This window comes from Cydia amplana, chromosome 6 (genome assembly GCF_948474715.1).
Source record: "Cydia amplana chromosome 6, ilCydAmpl1.1, whole genome shotgun sequence".
In the NCBI taxonomy this organism is placed as follows: Eukaryota; Metazoa; Arthropoda; class Insecta; order Lepidoptera; family Tortricidae; genus Cydia; species Cydia amplana.
In genome coordinates, this window is record NC_086074.1 from 19,434,113 (window position 1) to 19,455,479 (window position 21,367).

At 36.5% G+C, this 21,367-nt stretch overlaps 1 protein-coding gene across 12 annotated transcripts in view; it reads left to right on the plus strand.

The window, feature by feature from the left end:
* LOC134649042 (disintegrin and metalloproteinase domain-containing protein 11) overlaps positions 1-21,367 on the plus strand; it is a 631,585-nt gene that overhangs the window by 559,378 nt on the left and 50,840 nt on the right. For all 12 annotated transcript variants that reach the window (XM_063503746.1, XM_063503744.1, XM_063503743.1 and 9 more), the window contains one exon: positions 18,448-18,590. In XM_063503746.1, the coding sequence (XP_063359816.1) occupies positions 18,448-18,590 (143 nt within the window). The remainder of the gene's footprint in view (positions 1-18,447; positions 18,591-21,367) is intronic.

Sequence of the window (21,367 nt, forward strand, 5' to 3'; positions counted from 1 at the left end):
TAGGTACATATTGGCCTTAAGCCAAGTAGCTATATCATCGACAGATCAGCGCTGGAAGTCGCCAGCAACATGCTGAGACGAAGCCATTTCGTGGCATTTTATTATTTCTATAATTTTGTTACATGTAATTTGTCTCATTTGTGTTTACGAATAAAAATATTTCATATACGTATAAATTAAATATCTTGAAATAGTTATAAATATGTAATATTCATGGCAATCAATATATGTAAATTTTTGCCTTTTAATTGTATAGATGTCGCAGTCGGATCGTATAATCCGCCGTATTACATTACGGCTAGCCGTTTTACAAAACAGGGGCGTTTTGAAATGCGGCGGTTCGACGATTAGCCGGATTGAATGCGGCTGAATGAAAATCCGCCGGAATGTATTGGGCGCCATACGTTCTTCAACACGGCTAGCCGTAATGTAATACAGCGAGTCATTAGCCGCCGTTTTGACAGTTTTTAGTTCCCATTTTTAACACTCGTGGCGCTGCCTGACATAACAACAACAAACTATGAAAAACGCTGGGGTGTCCATCAAATCTGGAGTTCGTCGGACTGTTTCTTTTCAAAAAACATTTCCTTCGCAACTTAACTAGACGGAGCCCCGCTTCGCGGGGCTCCTATTTCTGAGCGGTTTGCCCTTCGGGCATCTGAAGCTACCTAACGAACCTAACCTACCTACCTATTGATTTAGTGAGACGTCCGTGAAAACATTACACTTTGGGGAAGAAAGCGTAGGTAGGTAAGTAGGTTAGGTTCGTTAGGTAGCTTCAGATGCCCGAAGGGCAAACCCTCCTCCGCTCCGTCTATTTAAGTTGTGAAGGAAATGTTTTGGAAAAGAAACACATGTAGTGCGGTGGGACCATGGTAAAAATAAATTAAATTGCAAACATTGTCAAACTCCGGTTACGTAGGCGACCGAAAGAACTGGTCACTCTACAATCAATAGTAGATACGATGCGGCTAAACGTAGGCCGCCTTATTGAAGAACGTATCGCAATGACAATCCGGCTAATCGTCGAACCGCCGTATTTCAAAACGCCCCTGTTTTGTAAAACGGCTAGCCGTAATGTAATACGGCGGATTATACGATCTGACTACGACATAGATATTAATTCGTAAACGTACATTTTATGTTTTTCGGAGAAGAATGATGCATTTACAAAACATTAAACTTACGAAGTAAAAACATCTGTAGGTACCTACTGCATAAAAGCTGATTCCACATTTTAAAAACGGCAAAACAGCCGTGCATTTAATCAGTACAACGACGTTTCAAACAATATTTTTACTTTTTTAAGCATTATTCTACACTTTGCTGTCTACTTCCATGGTTCACCTCTTTTAGAGAACTCTTAATTAAAAATTTTGTTCCCCATCCATTTCCATTTCTACCAACTTTCTTATTGTTAACTGACAAATAAACAAATGCATTAACAAATTGAAGGCTATGATGTCAGTTAAGGTGCCGCAGGTACAGAGAGCGGAGTTTTTGAAATATCATTACCGCTTTTTTGGATCACAAAACGGTTGAAAATCACAATTTACCGAAATTTAAATCTATCCAGAGAGGAAAATAGGGACAAAGTTAGTATGGAGTACTAGTCGTCCCTTTTCCTCTCCGTTGCTAAGCTAGCACACGTGTAGTTCACATTGGGAAAATGCATTTGGCACTCGTAAATAAACCGCAGGTGCCCAGCTAAGACCGGTGTTCCCTAAATTACATCTACTATCTCACGATTGCAGAGATAAATCATGAGAATTGGCGAAATTTCTGAACGCAAACTTTGGAAATATTTTCAATTGGTGAAATCTAGCGTTTGTAAAAACATGTTTGTAGAAATATTTTATTGGAGTTAAAGTTTTACTAGAATACTATTTGGATGCCTACTTATCCTATCTACTTTATACTTACTTTATTTATTAAATCAATTAGATGATTCATGTACTCGTTTGCCTCAAAAATGTTACTACGAGGTGACATGGAATATTACAGTAAAGACATAACTTCCTGTCTTTTTCAGCACTTATGGTAATTTCATTCGCCGAGCTCCTTAACTTACTTGCAGTAAATTGGCAACTTTGACAAGATTCAACTTTGCACACACGAGTAACTTCAGGAGCTATATCATAAGGGTCACAACAAGAGCCATTTTACGTGTCCACACATATTTATTAAGTTTTGGGACTCGCAAGTCCCGGACCCGCCCATGGAGAATGCATAAGGAGTGTAAGGACTTTCGACTTAAGCCACCAAACTTTTGGCGTACAATGAGTAGCTAGTATGTGTTATGCTTATACTGTGCCGTAACTTCTAACTGCTTAACATTTCAATTTAAACACAAACTGTACAAAGCTTATTTCATAAGCTTTTTATTAACTTGGACATTTTTGTGTTATTTCTATAATCACGAGCTCTTTCAATGCGATCCTAATAGTTAGGAGAAAATAGTATCCCAGGATTTTTATTTCCATTTAGTAATAGACGAATTTAAAAAAGTACGGACATTTTGGGACTGTTTTTCTCCTATTTAGGACCGAAAAAAACTCATGTGTTTGAGCAGAGTAGAAATGACATAACTCACATAACAATTCCTAAATAAATAAAAAATGTAGTGTAAACTTTAAATAAAATGGTATTCTGTTATATAACCTAGTTTTTAATGACTTAATGTGTATTTTTAATGAAAAACGCTTTAATTTTTTTTTTACTATTACTCGTGAAACCAAAAAGAAGAAAAACTCACCGAAAATCGACTCCGATAGTATGGCCACGTCATGAGGCGCCCACCAGACCACATGACGAGAAAGGTGCTAGAGATGAGTGAGAAGCCTAGGGGTCGCGGGAGGCCCAAAACAACATGGATAGGTCTTGTAAAAAAGAACCTTAAAGAAAAAAGAATACCACCAGAGACGACCCAGGACAGACGCTCCTGGCAACGCCATATAAGGAGAGCCGACCCTAAGTAAATGGGATAAGGCTAGGAAGAAGAAGAAGACTCGTGAAACCAAAAAAATGTAAATGAATATGTTCATTGGTGCAATATAATTGTTACATATTATTTGCTGTGACTTATTTTTCAAAAACTTCATTTCAATAAAGAAACACGTCAGGATCGTGTAGTCTTTTTCTAATACTAAAAATAATAGTATTTTATGCAACCGTTGTTTAAGAGGGGTCAAAAAAGGCGAGTGGCGTGAGTAACAATTTGAGGCGAAACCGAAAATTGTTAATAAAGACGCCACGAGTATTTTTTGACTCAGTTAAACAACGTTGCATACAATACTTTTTCTACGACCAAGCACTGACTTTGAAAAAAAAATTGTAAAAACAAATATTTTTCATTCAACAAAAATAATACTTTAAACAAGTGGAATCATATAGGACATATATGTAGGTAAACAAACCAAACCCGGCCACCGCGCCCCGCGCCCGACGGCTGGTTGGTCAGCGACACCTTCTTGTAACTCATGAGGCCCTGGTACTTGCTCTTAGTTCAATTACAATTTTGGATAGTTTTTTTTTCTCGATTTTGGCCAACCGCGCCCCACGGCCGGTTGGTCAGCGACACTTTCTTGTAACTCATGAGGCCCTGGTACTTGCTCTTAGTTAAATTACAATTTTGGATAGTTTTTTTTCTCGATTTTGGCCACAGTAGCCTATGGAGACTAACAAGCAACGCTAAGCGGTGTTCGTAGTCTATGGATCTTGCTATATTACGGGTGTCACATGCGCGTTTCTGACTTCTGAAGCAATTTTATTGTTTCTACTATAGAACCTAATGAATATTTTGTAAATTGGCAGCAATGTACTTGGTACTCATCTGTCAGAGATGACAATTAAAATTAGGTTGGCAATAATGTATTTCATACAATATTTTTTAAGTGGTGATTACACGAAGTATCGTAAAAGTACCAAAAAGATACTGCGTGTATGCACAAATACTTTTTTGGGGAATAGACTAAAGACTTGTCTTGACAACTATAACATAGGGGTTTAAAGGTGTGTGTACGACCTTTTAAATGACAAATAAAGGTACGGGAGTAGAAAAAGTATATAAATTTAACCTCCTAAGACCCTACGTAAAAAAAATTGTACATGTTCCAAAGAATATTTTGAACTTTCATTCAGTAACTAAGGGTTCCAAATTCAAAAACAAAACAAATGCTTCTGGGTCTCAGGAGGCTATAGAAGGTAGATAAGAATTATATACCTACTCTCAACCGCTCTCTGGATTCCCCGGTTCAAGCGACTGCAGTATTGTCTTCTGTTTTTACCGTCCCATTGGAAGTACATAAATTGCCGCACTTTAAAGAAACTGCACTCGATTTGTTAAACTCCGACCGACCGTTATGTATGGCTGGCTTGAATTTTTATTGAATTCGCTTCTTTTAACTCTGCTCTCGTATAAATGAATAATGTTTTAAATGTACTTTATTGGTTTATTATGGTTAAGTGTTAAGTTTATCACCAGACATTGGATTTTATATAATTATATAAATAAATAAATAAATAAATATTAATGGACATATTTACACAAATTGACTAAGCCCCACGGTAAGCTCAAGAAGGCTTGTGTTGTGGGTACTCAGACAACGATAGATATAATATACAAATACCTACTTAAATACATAGAAAACAACCATGACTCAGGAACAAATATTCTGTGCTCATCACACAAATAAATGCCCTTACTGGGATTCGAACCCAGGACCGCGGCTATATGATATGTAATATGACGCACAGGCCTCATGCGCGAGAGGGATTGGGCTATAGTCATTTTATGTCATACTAACACTAGTAATAAGATTTTAATTTTAACGTTCACTAACCATGTATGGACCTTTAGTCTGAAATAAATGATTTTTATTTATTTATTTTATTTATTTATAGTCCCCACGCTAGCACAAAGCGGATTGGGGACTTCACATACACCTTTGAATTTCTGCAGTGATATACTTATGTAGGTTTCCTCACAATGTTAGTCCTTCACCGAAAAGCTAGTGGTAAATATCAAATGATATTTCATACATAAGTTCCGAGTTCGAGTTTTCAGCAGTGGGACGTATATAGACTGAATTATTATTATATTATAAATATATGATATGACGGGTACGGACTACGAAGTATACACCAAAACAAAACGCAAAACTTGGAACGATCACAAGGTACTATGTGCGAAAAGTATCGATAATTGAGTTTATCAATATAGGAATTAACTCAATTACTTTTGCCCTCTAAAATCCGAAGTCTACGATAAATGGTATAAAAATATTTTCTTTTATGTCATTATCCAGGGAGAAAAATAGGGACTACTTTTGTATTGGAGAAAAGGTCGTCGACTATTGTCTCAAAGATATCGAGGTTACTTTGCAGTAGTTCTCTAGAGAATTCAACTCGCTCGCGCTCGCCAGCAATGACAAGTTTCCGTCAGCATGGAACAGCAAATGCTGCAATTCCGTATTTTCGCGAGTCTGTAATTTAGGAGCGAACTGCTGGAACTGACGAGTAGGTATTCTAAGTGTGGCCGGGTTTGAAATCTAATGCTCTCTTTAACCGACTTCAAAAATAAAATTCGTTGGTTCAGAAACATATGATACAACTCATACAACTGTCAACACAGCTGGCATTGCAAGCGTCTATAGGCAACGGTGTCCGATTATCATACCATACCAGGGCGCGTAGCCAACGTTCCAATCGTTAATACTCCGTAGCGTATCGTAGTCATCTCTCTTTATCACTCTTCCCCACTAGTGCGACAGTGACAGTTGCGTTTCGTTCGCTACGGAGCGTTAACGATTGCACGTTGGCTACGCACCCAGTTCATAGCTAGGACTCATCATTCAATAGAGCGAAAGGCACGATGTGATATTAAAATGATATTATGTAAATATCATTTTAATATCACAATGTAAGATTGAGTTCGACTTTATACCTATTTGTTAAAGCACCTCGTGTAAGATTCAATTCGCGCGACGAAATTAATCAAATCGTCACACATTTCGCATGATACGTCCATACACGATTTGAATACAGAGCTAGTTCGCGAACTAGTGGTTATGTTAATTGCACAGTGTTCATTCGCTGCACTTGCTTACATTGCATTCGAAGTTGCACGGACGATCACGGGCGCGCGAACAAGAGGAATGGACTGAAAATTCAAATTTTGCAATTAAAACTTGTTAAGGGAAGCGATTGTCCTGGTTTGGAAAAAGTCTCGTAGTACTTATATCTCCAAGCCCTGTATATCTCCGAGCCCAGAAATAGAGATTATGAATGTTTACTTATTGTGATACTATCATATTCAACTAAAAGATCTTATCACTATATAGTATAAAACAAAGTCGCTTCCCGCTGTCTGTCTGTCTGTCTGTATGCTTAGATCTTTAAAACTACGCAACGGATTTTGATGCGGTTTCAGTTTTCAGTAGATAGAGTGATTCAAGAGGAAGGTTTATGTATAATTTGTTAATCCGTGCGAAGCCGGGGCGAGTCGCTAGTTGGGAAATAAGGATAAAAAATTACACTATGCGGCCCTGAGCAGGCTGTAAACAAACTAACGTAGTTACAGAGTTATGTCTTTAATTTCAATTCTTGTTATAAATCACTTTATATAAAAAAAAACTTTAATGCTTTATTAAAATTACTTACATAAAAAAAAACATTTTCAAATAAATAAATTTAGCCATATTTATCTAATATCCGCAATGAGAACTAATCCTTTTGTAAGTAGTATAAAAAGTTCTAAATAAAGTGACGTTGCTTTTGGAAAAAAATCGGCGTTATTCATAAACGTCTGCTAATTTAATCAGCTGATGATCGTCGTTTGTCCCTCTATGGCATAACGACAGATAGGGACAAACGACGATCATCAACTGATTAAGTTAGCAGCCGTTTATGAATACCGCCATAAAAGAATGTGTTATAGGTATGTCAAGCACTCACTCTCAAATTAGTTAATTTCTATATAAATAGTTATATATAGCTGGTAATTACAACTAGATAACTAATGGCAATTAGACTTGCACCTGTATTCAGGGCGCTCTAACTTGCCCCGCAGATATTGTGCCACGTTACGTGTTAACTGGAATCACAGAAACTTACATTGTTACCCAACTTGTTTCATTTGGCCTGATGCTGCTCCAAAGCGAGATGAAAACAAGTACAGTCGCTTGCAATAATATCTTGCACATAGAAGGGCGCAAAACATCTGAGGGCCTACCGCGAACCACGTTCGACGTGTTGCCTCTCTGTTGCACTTGTAAATTCGTACGTAAGTGTGACAGGGAGATAACACGTCCAACGTGGTTCGCGGTAGGCCCTCTGACATAAACTTAAGACGATAGTGGTCAAACACGTACCCACATATTCCTCCCCTAACATTGACTTTATGGAAAATATTTTTATACAACTTATTTTGTATTAGCCATTAGCGAAAACTAAATTCCATACATTTAAAAAGTTACTTATCTCTAGTAATAATTAAAAAAATACAAAAATTCATATTCAAACGAAGGGGCATAGGTGTGGTTAATTTTCATCAAAATGCGTATAAATATTTTCTATAATGTTATTATCTAGAGAGGAAAATGACCATTACGTTTGTATTGAAAAGCGGTCACGTGGCTTCGCGTGTCATCTTTTTTTGCACGCTTTGTTGTGGCAAGCATTATTATTGCGCTTAATCCAAACCACTACTGCCGTTGTTTTCGATCGATCTTCCTCGCGTTGTCCCGGCATTTTGCCACGGCTCATGGGAGCCTGGGGTCCGCTTGGCAACTAATCCCAGGAATTGGCGTGGGCACTAGTTTTTACGAAAGCGACTGCCATCTGACCTTCCAACCCAGAGGGTAAACTAGGCCCGTATTGGGATTAGTCCGGTTTCCTCACGATGTTTTCCTTCACCGAAAAGCGACTGGTAAATATCAAATGATATTTCGTACATAAGTTCCGAAAAACTCATTGGTACGATCCAGGGTTCGAACCCGCGACCTCCGGATTGCAAGTCGCACGCTCTTACCGCTAGGCCACCAGCGCTTGTTGTTTTCATTTATAATTAATTTATAGAGGATTTTATAGTGCTTGTGACTACGTGTCAATACGCGTTGTTGATTTATACAGCTTATAGGGCTAAATGCAGTTGAACACAAACATAAAGTAAAATTAAATTATATGATTTATAGAAAAAAAATATGACTTATATTTCTTGCAGATTGTATTATTTACCTATTACAGATATTCCGCTCTATTTCGTTTCAACTCGTCGTCGCAAAAGCGTCGTTAGAATTGGTTTATCTACACGAAAAACGCCTTAAACACAACCAGAAAAACCTTTAACAAAATTACTTCCCCGTAGCTCTCAAATATATACCAATATTACGAGAAAAACTCTGCAATGTCCACTCAACGCACTTTATATAACTCTTCAATCAGCATAGCAATAAGCAGCGAAATAAATCTTAAACGTTTCGGGCGACGGGGAAACTCACAAATTTCAAATGCCTCAGAAAATCCTACGTATTTCACACGCCTCCACTACGCCCGAATCAACCTAAAGTCAACTCTAACAGGACGGAGTAAGACTCAGGTGACTCGTAAATATATCTTTGGCAGCATCCACCAGAGGCGTTTTATACGAAATACAATATTAAGGGAATAATATTTCTTCATAAATCGTCGTAGGTGCACCGCATTCGTGCCGAGGTTAGAGGGTATAAAAGTAAATTCATATACGCTTAGGGTCCATGGATGGCTAACGTTAGTGCCGTTAGGGAGCCAATGAAACTAAACCGGCATTGTATTAAAAATATGAATCATAGCCGTCGGTTGAATGGGTCGTATAAAATAAATAATAGTTGCAGTGTTGCAGGGTGTTTTCGTGTTTTAATAAGAGGCGAGATAAAAGCTCAGTAATATACAATTTAAAATATTTCACTTCTTTCCCTTTTCTCTTCATCTTAGCATAGCAAAATTATACTAAAGAAGCCCGGTGTAATTGTTTTCCATCGTATTGTCTCGGAAAAGTTCGTATTTGTCATGCTACTTCAGTCAACGTCAGTACTTTTTGTACCGAGACTAACTGAAATAGCAAAGACACGTTCGTCCGTTTCCGTGAAAATACGATGGAAAAAATCTAATCCCAAATTTGGTTTTATCGACATTTTTTGGTAAGTTATTGTCATCTGCTTTCAAGAGGAATCGTACATCGTACCTTAGGGAAGAAATGATTGAAATATTTGTGGGGTTTGTGGGGAGGCCGGCCACTGGAGAGATCACTTTTTCTTTAGTATATGACGTATATTTCATTTTATAAAATACGAAGTACATATTTGTTAAACCACTGCTTAATTAACTAAAATTCTAAATGAACGCAACTTTATTGTTCAAGAAATAAGAACTAGATAATTTTGAACAGCACTCGCTAAACTACAACTGCTGCTGACTTTACTTTCAACCTCGTAACCCCTACAATTATAAGCAATTTATTGTTAACAGAATAAGAACTAGATAATTTTGAACAACACTCGCTAAACGACTACCGCTGCTGGCTGTACTTTCAACCTCGTAACCCCTATAATTATAATCACAACTACATCGATTGACTGCCGTATTCGAACTTCAAGATATTCACAAGAGACGACATGTACTAGATCCATTCTAGATACGTTATAACACTGATTTAAACTTTCACGATTTTTACACATTATTAAACTTAGATACGCGATTAAGTCCCGTTGTACAATTTAATAATAGATACGTTATAGTTTAGATTTCAACTAGTTCTCTTTTACAGCGCAATTCGGCAGCCAATGTCACTTTTACGTTAGATAGAGTTAGATATCTATTAGATGTGAATTGGATCTCTAAGTCATATCTTGTGGAAATCGTTTAGGAGTATCTCCAGAATCGCGGAAATGTCAAATGTGTCAGGTTAGATCCTAAAAATATCGTTATCGTGTCTTGGTGATGTCTAAAAGATATTTTATAGATGTCTATTTCAAGATCCGAATCGGGCCCAAGTCTCCTGACCGCGCCTGGTCTCGACAGCCAATCTCAGATGACGTCAGATGGCTGCCATTCCCGGTTGCCTATTAAAATCAAAGTGAAGACGCTTGTCTAAATAACAGGGTGTATTTATGGATATGGATATACACCGCAATCTCGTTGCACTGTCAAGACGGGGTAATTAGGTTGGCGAGTAAATGAAAAGGACAATCTTTTCTGCTTTGCCCTATAAGGTTGACTGATAGAGAATACCTCATGGCCAGCTGCCACCAGTATGGCACTGACATAAACGCTACCGTGTACGTAGCTTACTTTCTATGTATCTCGCACGTACTGGCATTTTAGTAAGAGCGAGATTAATAGAAAGTAAATAACGTAGACGTTATTTGGTGTTGACATTGTCAGTGACTCGTGGTACGGGTACTTAAGTCGAATTAACATCTGTCTGTTCACGGTTGCGGTAACCGCTCTGTCTAGAACACACAAACCAAACTGCTGAGAGCAATGCGAAACTTCAGCTTAAACGTATACAACTAACACTCCTAGAGGTGTATTCTGATTGTAATAATAGGTTATGAACGTGATCTAGATTTGGTATGGATGTGATCTGTCAGTGTCAGAAGTGACATTTCTTCTACCAGAAACGTATATCCATATATCCATATATTTAAGCTATAAGCACAAATATGCGCGCACAATCATAAAATATCAATGTCAAAACGATATAACGACTGAGAAATTAGAATACTGTAGCTGTATTTACATGTCATCATTTCATATTCATATTCAATCATTTATTTACCTACATAAAAAACACAAAGAAATGCATAGACATACAATTTTTTTAAAAACAGAAATCATAACAATACAGAGATCAGATATAATAATACTCACATAGCTAAGTCAAACAGAATTTAATAAAGCTTTGATTTTTTTATGATATGACTTCAACAATCGCTCACCCAGATTGGTGCATGGGAAAGCACTGCGAGTCGTTTCAAATGTAAAAGTTTTAAAACTACAAAAGTTAAACAAATTTCAAAATCAGAATAGTGCTTCTAGTTGGATCCTAGTAGGGTGGCCATCGATCGGCCAGGACTGTCCCGTTTCATGCGCCACAGATATTAATGAGAGCACAAACAGCGCGGAAACTTTTATAGCGTTATTCAATTTTTATTCCGTACGAGTATAGCTTTGTTTTAACCTGCTACCTGTTGCTAGAGGCACTAAAATACTACGTCTTTTATGGGACGATTAAATAAATTGATGTTGTACTTACGAATTGTAGTCAACTTGTTTAGCCGAGTGAAACTAATCGATAGTAATTGTTTGTACTATTTTATTTGAACATAACTAGTAGTTCCGTATGGTCTCTAATTCGTTTAATAAATGAAAGAGATAGCAGTAAAATAATCTAACCTCTACTCTTTACGGTATCTCTCATTTTATGAGTATTATCGACCCTAATAATTTTAAACTATCGTTCAAATGTCCCCATCAGCAATATCCTTAACATCTTTATGATATTATATTATAGAGACACGATATAGTAATACTGAAATATTTATTTAACTTACCTATAATGAGCAAATACTCTTTGGTTCTTTATTGTTTAGTTACAGCCTCTTATGACGTCAAAGCAAATATATCTTCCAACCGCCTGTTTTGAACACTCAAACAGAAAACCGTGACCCGTACGGTGCAGCGGTGAGAAAATATCCAATTTACCGCGTTTGCCCTCTAAATTGACGCCATTTTTTATTACGACCCGCCATGTTGCGCAGTGCTGCCACCGCAGCGGTTTTTTTTAGAAAAAATCCGTGCGATGCGACATGGAATTAAATCCAAGCCGTATCCGTCAGAAAGGTTTAAATGTGTCCGTAATTATTTTCGATAGCATGCACATATTAATTTGCTAGTTTTGACGGAAGAGAGTGTTAACAAATATTAGGTACTTATTTGTAACTTAACAACGCCTGTTTTTTGTGTACTTAAATACTGTAACAAAAATGTCAATTAATCAGCTGAGTTATAGCATACACTTAACTGTATATTTATACTTAAGTTACATCTATTCATGAAACACGTCTCACCTTCAAATCTAAATATTCGAACAATGAAACAGTCTTATTTACTATCTATAATTACAATTTAAATAAGCAAATATGTATTAAACTTTATTGTACACCCAAAAAGGTACACATGACAGACTTAATGCCTCATGACATTCTCTACCAGTTAACTATAGAGCCAAACAGAAACCTACTTATTACAGTAAACTTCCATCCAAATATCTAAATACGTATAGTGTATCCTTTCTTAACCCATAAAAGTTCAGAGCTTAGTTTGGGACAAAGTCGATTTGTACAAGATTGTCCCAGATATTTATTAACATCCACGTTCAAGTAACACAGCAGGACACCAATTCAAAAACCCTGCATAACTTGACACCTACACTCATAAAAAACTATACGAAATCGAAGCTCAAGATTGGCTGGTTGTAAAATACGAATTGCGTAACACCTAACATGCTGAATGGACCCCATTGGCTATCAAGTCACGTTCAAGACGTATTTTATTGCATCATTAAGCCTGAACATGTCGCGCTCAGTCCATCAATGTAGCCAATCGAATGTGTTGGCCGTGTTGTCCTTACAACCTTAAAGAATTGTGAGACACGTGGGCGTGAAGCCACTTTAGTAAGGCGCTGGCAGTAATAGAGTTGTTGACACATGTTGAATTTTATTAGTTATAAATTCGGCGCGATTCGGGAAATGATTTAGGGATTCACTAGATATGAAATAGTAAAGATATGTGACGTTCCACTGCAAAAGGTACCATTGTCCCGGCTGAATATTGGAGCGGCGTTAATAATAGCGTAAGCGCCAGCCGCCATAAGGTACCTTTTTCCGTGGAACGTCACATATCTTTACTATTTCATATCTAGTGAATCTCTAATTCATTTCCCGAATCGCGCCGTAAATCTAGTTAAATAGATAGAAAATGAGCAATATATATTACAATAAATTGGAAACTTAAAAAATATAGGTATGGGAATAAATAAAAAACTTCAAGACCTTTCAGTCAAGACCTAAAGTTTCGAAAAATTTAAAAAATCCAAATAGGAAAAAAATAATGGTACCATTCGATTCCTTACATTTTATTAAAAAAATAGTATATTATATCAACAATAATATAACATAAACGCAATATTTCACCGACAAAATCGCAATTTCCTTGTTTTCATACCTCGAAACGGCTTCTAACATTACATGGTGACGTCACGATGTATTGCCATTTTGTTTGAAGCGTTTTGTCAGTAAAGTGCGGGTGCCAGACTTTGACCATCATTTGTGACTTTTGTATTGCTTTAAGACAATGGGTCCTATACAGACATTTAATCCTCAAAACAAACCTGATCGACTGATACCATTCATAAAAAAAGTCAAATACCCTATTAATTAAATATCAAGATTAAGTAAACTATCAATAGGCATTTCAATTATATTAGATCACTAGAGGGCACCCTTAGTGACCTTATTATCACGTTATACGTTTGTATATATATACCTAAGCGAATAAATACGTCAATTTGTGTGATTCGTAGACTGGAAGTAATGCGAACAGATTAACAGCAGTACTTATTAATGTGGCTTTTGTACCGCTTAATAAAGCTTTTTAGTAATAATTGATTAAATTATGGATCGTTCGCTATAGTTGTTGCTATATAGTGAGGGTGTTAAGTGAAATGACCTTTTTTTGCTTGATTAAAGCATGAAACTTGGCACAGTTGTTCCTTATATCAAAATAAGCCGATTAAGATCGGTAGCCCGAGGGACCCCCCGCTTAAGCCCGAGAGGAGGGGGCGTCAAGTAGCGCCCCGCCCGGCTTCATTCTAAAAATTCTAACAGGCCCCGCTTAGCTAATAGGTCATATTTGGTATCAATTTCGGATAAATAAATAACGTAGAATTCATTTCTGGTATAAAAAATTGCAATTTGTTGAAAAAAAAAATAAAAAAACACAAAAAATCTAATTTTTCAAGTGTAATTTTTGTTTTATATTTATTGTCAAAATTAAACTGCTTAGTTTTTCTACATACAAAAAATATGACAATAAAGCCTATTTAATGCAGATTTTAAAAACATAACTTTTACAAACCTTTATTAAAAGGAAATTGCATAAAAAAAACTTATATCGTCTCGCGCCGGTGAATATCTTTTTACCGACATCGGTATTGATATAGACAACATCCGAAGTGCACACTCTGGAGACCGATTAAATGTATTGTTTATTGTTGTAGATTCTATTATAAAGATAGAAAAGCGTAAATTTTTTTTTAATGTGTCGTTCAGTGAAAAAGGGACCTTAAAAAAATTATCACAGCCAGCCTCGTGTTTGTATAGAAGCATACTCGTATTTAGTTAATCACCAGTTAACCACTCCATGGACTCCATGGTCCCTGTTCTCAATTAATAAGAAGTAAACTGTAAGTATTCTTTAATATACTTGCTTATTACATTATACCACATTTAAATTGTGCGTCTTGTATATTAATACAGTTCCTTCCCCCGACACATGAATGGGTACATTTCGTCATTCACGTATATATGTCAGTTTCAACCATATTCTGGCCACAGCAGGGTTGTCAGAACAGTTTGGAAACAGTCGTCTGCTCCTTGCTTTCATTCCCAAGAAGACGGACTGAGCAAGTTTAAAGAGGAACTAAAGTCTGACCCCAAACATATAATCCTATCCTGATAAGGCTGCTTCTATTTCAGTAGTCGATTCATGTAAAGAATTATTTCGGGCATTTTTTAATTATTTAGCAACGGCTTTATCTGTAAGTATCACTGTACTTTGCTTTACAAGGTTATTTCACCTATCATCATATAAAGGTATAATAAAGTTTTGGCGAATGCTATTTATTTACTGCTATTGCTCCATCCTGTAGGAGCTTGAATCCTTGTATCGGCCAGGCTAAAAAGGGTCCATGCTTAGATCTCACTTTTATACACCTTATATTAAATGGGGAACCCGGGTTCAAATTCTAGAAGGCATTTATTTGTTTGTTTATCGTGAATACTTGTTCCTGAATTACCTATGGATGTTTTGAGTGTATGTATCAAATATATATGATATATATCACGTAGTACCCACATCACAAGTCTTATTAAGCTTACAGTATTACAAGGTCGATCGAGAGAATGCTTGGAATACGAGCACGACTCCTGGTTTTTCAGGGCCCGATAGAAATAAATTAGAGTTTAATTTACCATGACGGTAAGCTTCACTTATAACCACTGATCTTTTAGTGAAACTCATTTCTTTACCACTAGGTAAATTATTTTGAGACACTGTGTTGACAAAACTTCGAAGAGTTAAAAGTCCTTATTTATGCCATCGCGAAATTGTGTAGAGAAATATGTCACAAGTAATGTTCCTCGTGAGATTCCGAATACTCCAAGAACCATGAAAAGTCCGATTCATTTAATATGATGGCCCTAGTTGCAGATGCTGTAAAACAGTCATTGCAAGGTATTGATACGCACAGTAGACATGAACGTAGTCATAGCAGCTAGACTAGATTCATGCGTACGAATATTTCCCCAACTACAGGAATTGTGGGCTCACGTTGACACAGTGGAAAACACAATTATATCACATGACACACCATTGCATCCAGATCAAGGAATTATATTTTAAGCTAATAAAATTATCTATTCTATAAGCTAAGTAAACTATCTTTTATTTACCCTAAAAGAGCGGAAGTCTTAGCCCTGTTTCGAGCATTCAGTGGAAAGGGGAGAAAAAGTGAATTCGAAGCATGGAATCTGTTCAGAGTTCAACCAAACCACTACAAGGATTCAAGCTCTTACAAGATTGAGCAATAGCAGTGGCTAAAAGCATTCCCCTAAAATACTAAAATGTTATTATATGATCGGTAATAAGTGCAATATTGAAGAAGGCAAGTTACACCGGGATATTGAAATGAAGAGTTGTATAATGTTATACCTGTTCTATGAGATTAAGTCACTGCTAAGTTATTTTATTATTAAATTCCATAATGTATACCTAATTCTAACAAAAGGGAGCCATATAAATGCCCTATTACGCGCAGTGTACCGAGGGGTTGATGTTTAGGTTCAGACGTTAGTTCGTCGTCAAACTTGCTCAGTCCGTCAGACTTCTTGGGAATGGAAGCAAGAAGCAGACGATGGGTTCGACACTGGTCTGACACCTGCTTTGGTCAGAATATGTTTGAAACTGACCAGAAGTAAATGCAAACCGGAATAAAAAACGCGATGCAACTACATGAATGATGAAATGTACGCATTTATGTGTCTGGGGAAGGAACCGTATTACGACACAAGACGCAAAATTAAAGTGTGGTAGGGTAATTCGCCAGTAACTGGCCACTTTTAGTAACTGGCCACCCAAAACCAAAAATTCATTTTAGGCCAGCCAGTGGCCAGTTATTGAAAGCTGGCCAGTTTTTGGAACCTTATATTAAAATGAATTCTGTTTATAGGTGAATAGAATTCATTTTTAGTTTAGAGCGGCTAGTTATTAAAGCGGCCAGTTACTGGCAAATTATTCTACAATGTAATAAGTAAGTAGATTAAATAATACTTACAGTTTACTTCTTATTCATTGAGAACAGGGACCATGGAGTCCATGGAGTGGTTGGAATTAACTATGCTTCTATACAAAAGAGAGGCTCTATGATAAATTTTTCCAAGGTCCCTTTTTTCACTGAACGACACATTTTTTTTCTAATCAAATATTATGTACGCCTTTCTATCTTTAATATATGATCTACAATAATAAACAACACATTTAGTCGGTCTCCAGAGTGTGTACTTCGGATGTTGTCTATATCGATGCCTATGTCGGTAACAAGATATTCACCGGCGCGGGACGATATATGTTTTTTTAATGCAATTTCTTTTTCATAAAGGTTAGTAAAAGTTATGTTTTTAAAATCTGCATTAAATAGGCTTTATTGACATATTTTTTGTATGTAGAAAAACCAAGCAGTTCAATTTTGACAATAAATAAAAAACGAAAATTACACTTGAAAAATTAGATTTTTTGTGTTTTTTTAATTTTATTTTCAACAAATTGCAATTTTTTATACCAATAATGAATTCTACGTTATTTATTTATCCGTAATTGATACCAAATATGACCTATTAGCTAAACGGGGCCTGTTAGAATTTTTAGAATGAAGCCGGGCGGGGCGCTACTTGACCCCCCCCTCTCTCGGGCTTAAGCGGGGGGTCCCTCGGGCTACCGATCTTAATCGGCTTATTTTGATATAAGGAACAACTGTGCCAAGTTTCATGCTTTAATCAAGCAAAAAAAGGTTCGACCTATTTTTGTTACTTAAAACCTTAACTAATAAGAGGGATAAACAAGATTAAAAACCGGACAAGTGCGAGTCGGACTCGCTCACCGAGGGTTCCGTACTTTTTAGTATTTGTTGTTATAGCGGCACAACAGAAATACATTATCTGTGAAAATTTCAACCGTCTAGCTATCACGGTCCATGAGAGACAGCCTGGTGACAGACAGACAGATGGACAGACGGACAGAGGAGTCTTAATAATAGGGTCCTGTTTTACCCTTTGGGTACGGAACCCTAAAAAGTAAATTAGGTATTTAAATAAATAAATTAAATATTTGGGGACGATCTGACACCCTCGCGCCAGTACATGTACGGACAAAAAATGACATCATTTACTTAGATGCAAATTAGCAATCGATTCCGAGCTCTATCGAGAGTCGACAAGATTCATTTTGTTATTGATACTTTAAAAGAAATCCAAGAAAGATTTATTCACTCTGAACAGTTTAATAGTTTTGGGGGATTTTAAAATTAATGAGCGTGAAGTTCTGCAGTTTCGGCGCAACTCTATCCATTAATGTTGCAAAGTTGCAAGTCTCTGGTTTAATTAAATCAGTGAAGCCGTTTCTTAAGGTGAAGTATGCCTAGACCGATTTAAGGTACATACATTACTAAATGGACATACAATTCTGTCAAGAATCGAATCAACAAGATTTTTTGACGAAAATTTAATTTTTGATACAAGCTTTTATCGCTGACTGATTTCTAAACAGGTATCAAAACACTCATCGATATAGTTCTAACAAACCCGAACACAATTAGGGCGCGTTGTTTTATTACAGAGTTCCTATGGTCACTTTCGTGGGTCCATAGTGTCTGTTTGTTTCACCCATTTAAGGTACGGAACCCTAAACACCCCACCGTGTCTCTCTCTCAGGAACCTCAGGAACTACGCGTCCGTTGTAATCGGACATCTGCAATGGGATTTCTTGTTATTTTATACAATCAAAAAACAATCTTATCTTCTAAGATTTAGAGTCCATTTCCGCCCGTTAACACTATGTTTCGCCTTGTTTCAGCAGAAACACCCCCATGTCATCTTTGAGGCGCGAACGAAGGCGAACAAGGGGTGTGCCAACAAGCTCGAATACCGCCCGAAGAGCCGCCGGACCAAGCATGTCTCGTTCGTCGAGACGCCGATGGCTGATGACCCTATAGCTGTCGTGTAAGTATACATAATAACTATTAACAAAAAATAACCGACTTCACAAAACTGTTATTAATTTAACACTAACGTAACAGACAATAATGTAACCATGACGACAATATTTGTAGTTGTGTTTGATTTTGTAGGTAAGCAGGTACTCTGAAGTAGCCCCAGTATATATGAAAACAACAATATTTTCATAAACAACTGTGTAGGTAGGTATCTTTAGAATAGTAAAGTATACTACACCCGTATGGAAACAAAGTTTCACCCAACCTTTTAAAATATACACAACATGTCCCCCCGATACTCTAAACCTGCATCTTAACCGCTCATTTTAAATTCCATTAAATAATCATGCATGTCCGCCGCAAGTAAACTTTTAATACAATTTAGCAATTCCCAACTTGTATCCGAAGCTTCCACTTCAGCAAACAAACACTATATCAGAATAGTTTTTGAAAAAACGTAAAAATGGCGCTGGAACTCGACTAGTTACGATATTAAATCACGGACTTGTCCCAGCAACTTTTGAATAATGCAGTGTAAGTTTGAGGCAAAAAGTCCGGTTTTATTCAGAGATGCCGTGAACGTTGTAAGTTTACTGCATAGATCAATGCCACTAGATGCAGCATATAATAAGGCTACGGTCTGCTTCAAACGCCACCCGCGACAGCATATGTATAACAAGGTTTTACGGAGGCCAATTAGAACGTACACTTGACATAAAAACGATACCTGAATGTAAGTATGTATGTATAAATAAACTCATTATTGTACAAAATACAAAACACAAATATATGGCACTGGATAGGCAGTACAAAGGCGAACGTATCCCTTATGATGTCGGTTAGGTATCATTCGCAAGTGCGTCTCGCTAGCGCTAATACATCTACGGACAATTCCAAGTATCAATATCAATATCAAATATCAACATTTATTCAGCAAATAGGCCACAAGGGCACTTTTACACGTCAATATGGAATTTACATACAGCAAAAAAAACACATCAATAATTATAAAATACAACTAAGCCGTAAATATCAAATCAAACTAACATAGAGATGTATAAAGCCTCTAAATGTCGAATTACAAAAAACGCAATAACAATAGTATTGAAAAAAAAAACCACAAAGATACAAAAACTATAATCTAAAATTATTTAGAGATGTAAATGTCTCTAAGTGTCATCATAACTAAAAGATTACAATATATAGTAGTTAATCAAATTATCCTTAGAGATGTATAGGGTCTCCAAGAGTCAAAATCCTGTATACCTAATTAAAACATTCATTAAATTAAAGAAAATGATAGTAAAAATAAAATAGCATACGAGAACCGAATGAGGTGTGTCCATGTAATTATACTCAAAAATAAAGTTACTAAATATAATAGCTCGTGTTAGCTTAAATAGACCAGTCTCCACAAACAGCACCCGTTCACGAGTATGACGCGTATCTCAGTATATCGCCTCTCTCAACCTTCATTCGGGAAAGTGGCGACCCGATCAACAACGCCACCGTAAGCAAAGACTTTTAAGCGAGCATGACATATTCAAGCTGCCGGGCCATATTAATATTTAAATTGTAATAACGTATAGCTGTGAGACACAACATTTTGTTCTTGTATGTTACATGAAAAACGGTATATCTTCACATAATTACTAAGCAAAATGCCCTATATTGACTAAGAGATGTATAGGTCTCTCAAGTGTCAGAATCATTAAAAATATAAATATGTACAAACAAATTAAAAATAAAATTAAAACTTAAGAGATGTATAAGGTCTCCAAGTGTCAAAAACTAAAATTAAATTAAGCAATATAAACAATATACCTAATTAATCGAGAACATGATGGTCTCATGTGTCAATTCTACTGGACACTAGCATGATTAATTCGCAATGAAAAGAAAAAAAAGAAAAGAAAAACAATACATATTAACTCTTATTATACTATCGAAATCAAGCTGCCGGCTTAAAGGCATCTCTATCATCTATAAAATCATTTACAGTGTAGTACGCCTTACTCAACAAGGAGCGCTTAATGTGTGACTTAAATTTGTTAAGTGGTAAATTCGCTATATCAGTGGGAACTTTGTTATAAAAACGTGTACAGTTCCCGACGAAAGACTTACTAACCTTACGGAGGCGGTGGGCGGGCACAGAAAGTTTATGTTTGTTTCTAGTGTTATGGTTATGGATATCACTGTTAAGCTTGAATTCGTGGACGTTTTTCCGAACATACATAATATTCTCAAGTATGTATTGAGATGCAAGGGTAAGAATGTTCACTTCTTTGAATTTCTCTCTCAGGGATGCTCGAGCGCCCAGTCCATAGATAAAACGTACAGCTCGCAAGCAAATGTCAACTGAGCGTTTTCCAAAAAAAGTGTACATTTCATTCATGTCTTCAAAATATTGACTTCTTGGGCTCATTTTACTCAGAATAATTTGTACATTCACGCCTCATACATAAAAAAATGTGTCCAAAAAATTCCTTTCCAGATCGTCACATTCTTGTATGATTTTTTTTTTATTTGTATGAACATGACGCACTGGAAAAAAAAATTTTCATACAAAATTTTGGGACACATTTTTTCATGTATGAGGCGTGATTCTGAGTAAAATGAGCCCAAGTAGTCAATATTTTGAAGACATGAATGAAATGTACACTTTTTTTGGAAAACGCTCAACTACGAGTAACTGAGATCTATTAGAATAGATATAGATTTGATGTCAAGTGAACGTCCGAATTTGCCTCCTAGCCTGCTTTAAACGCCATCCGCGCACACAAT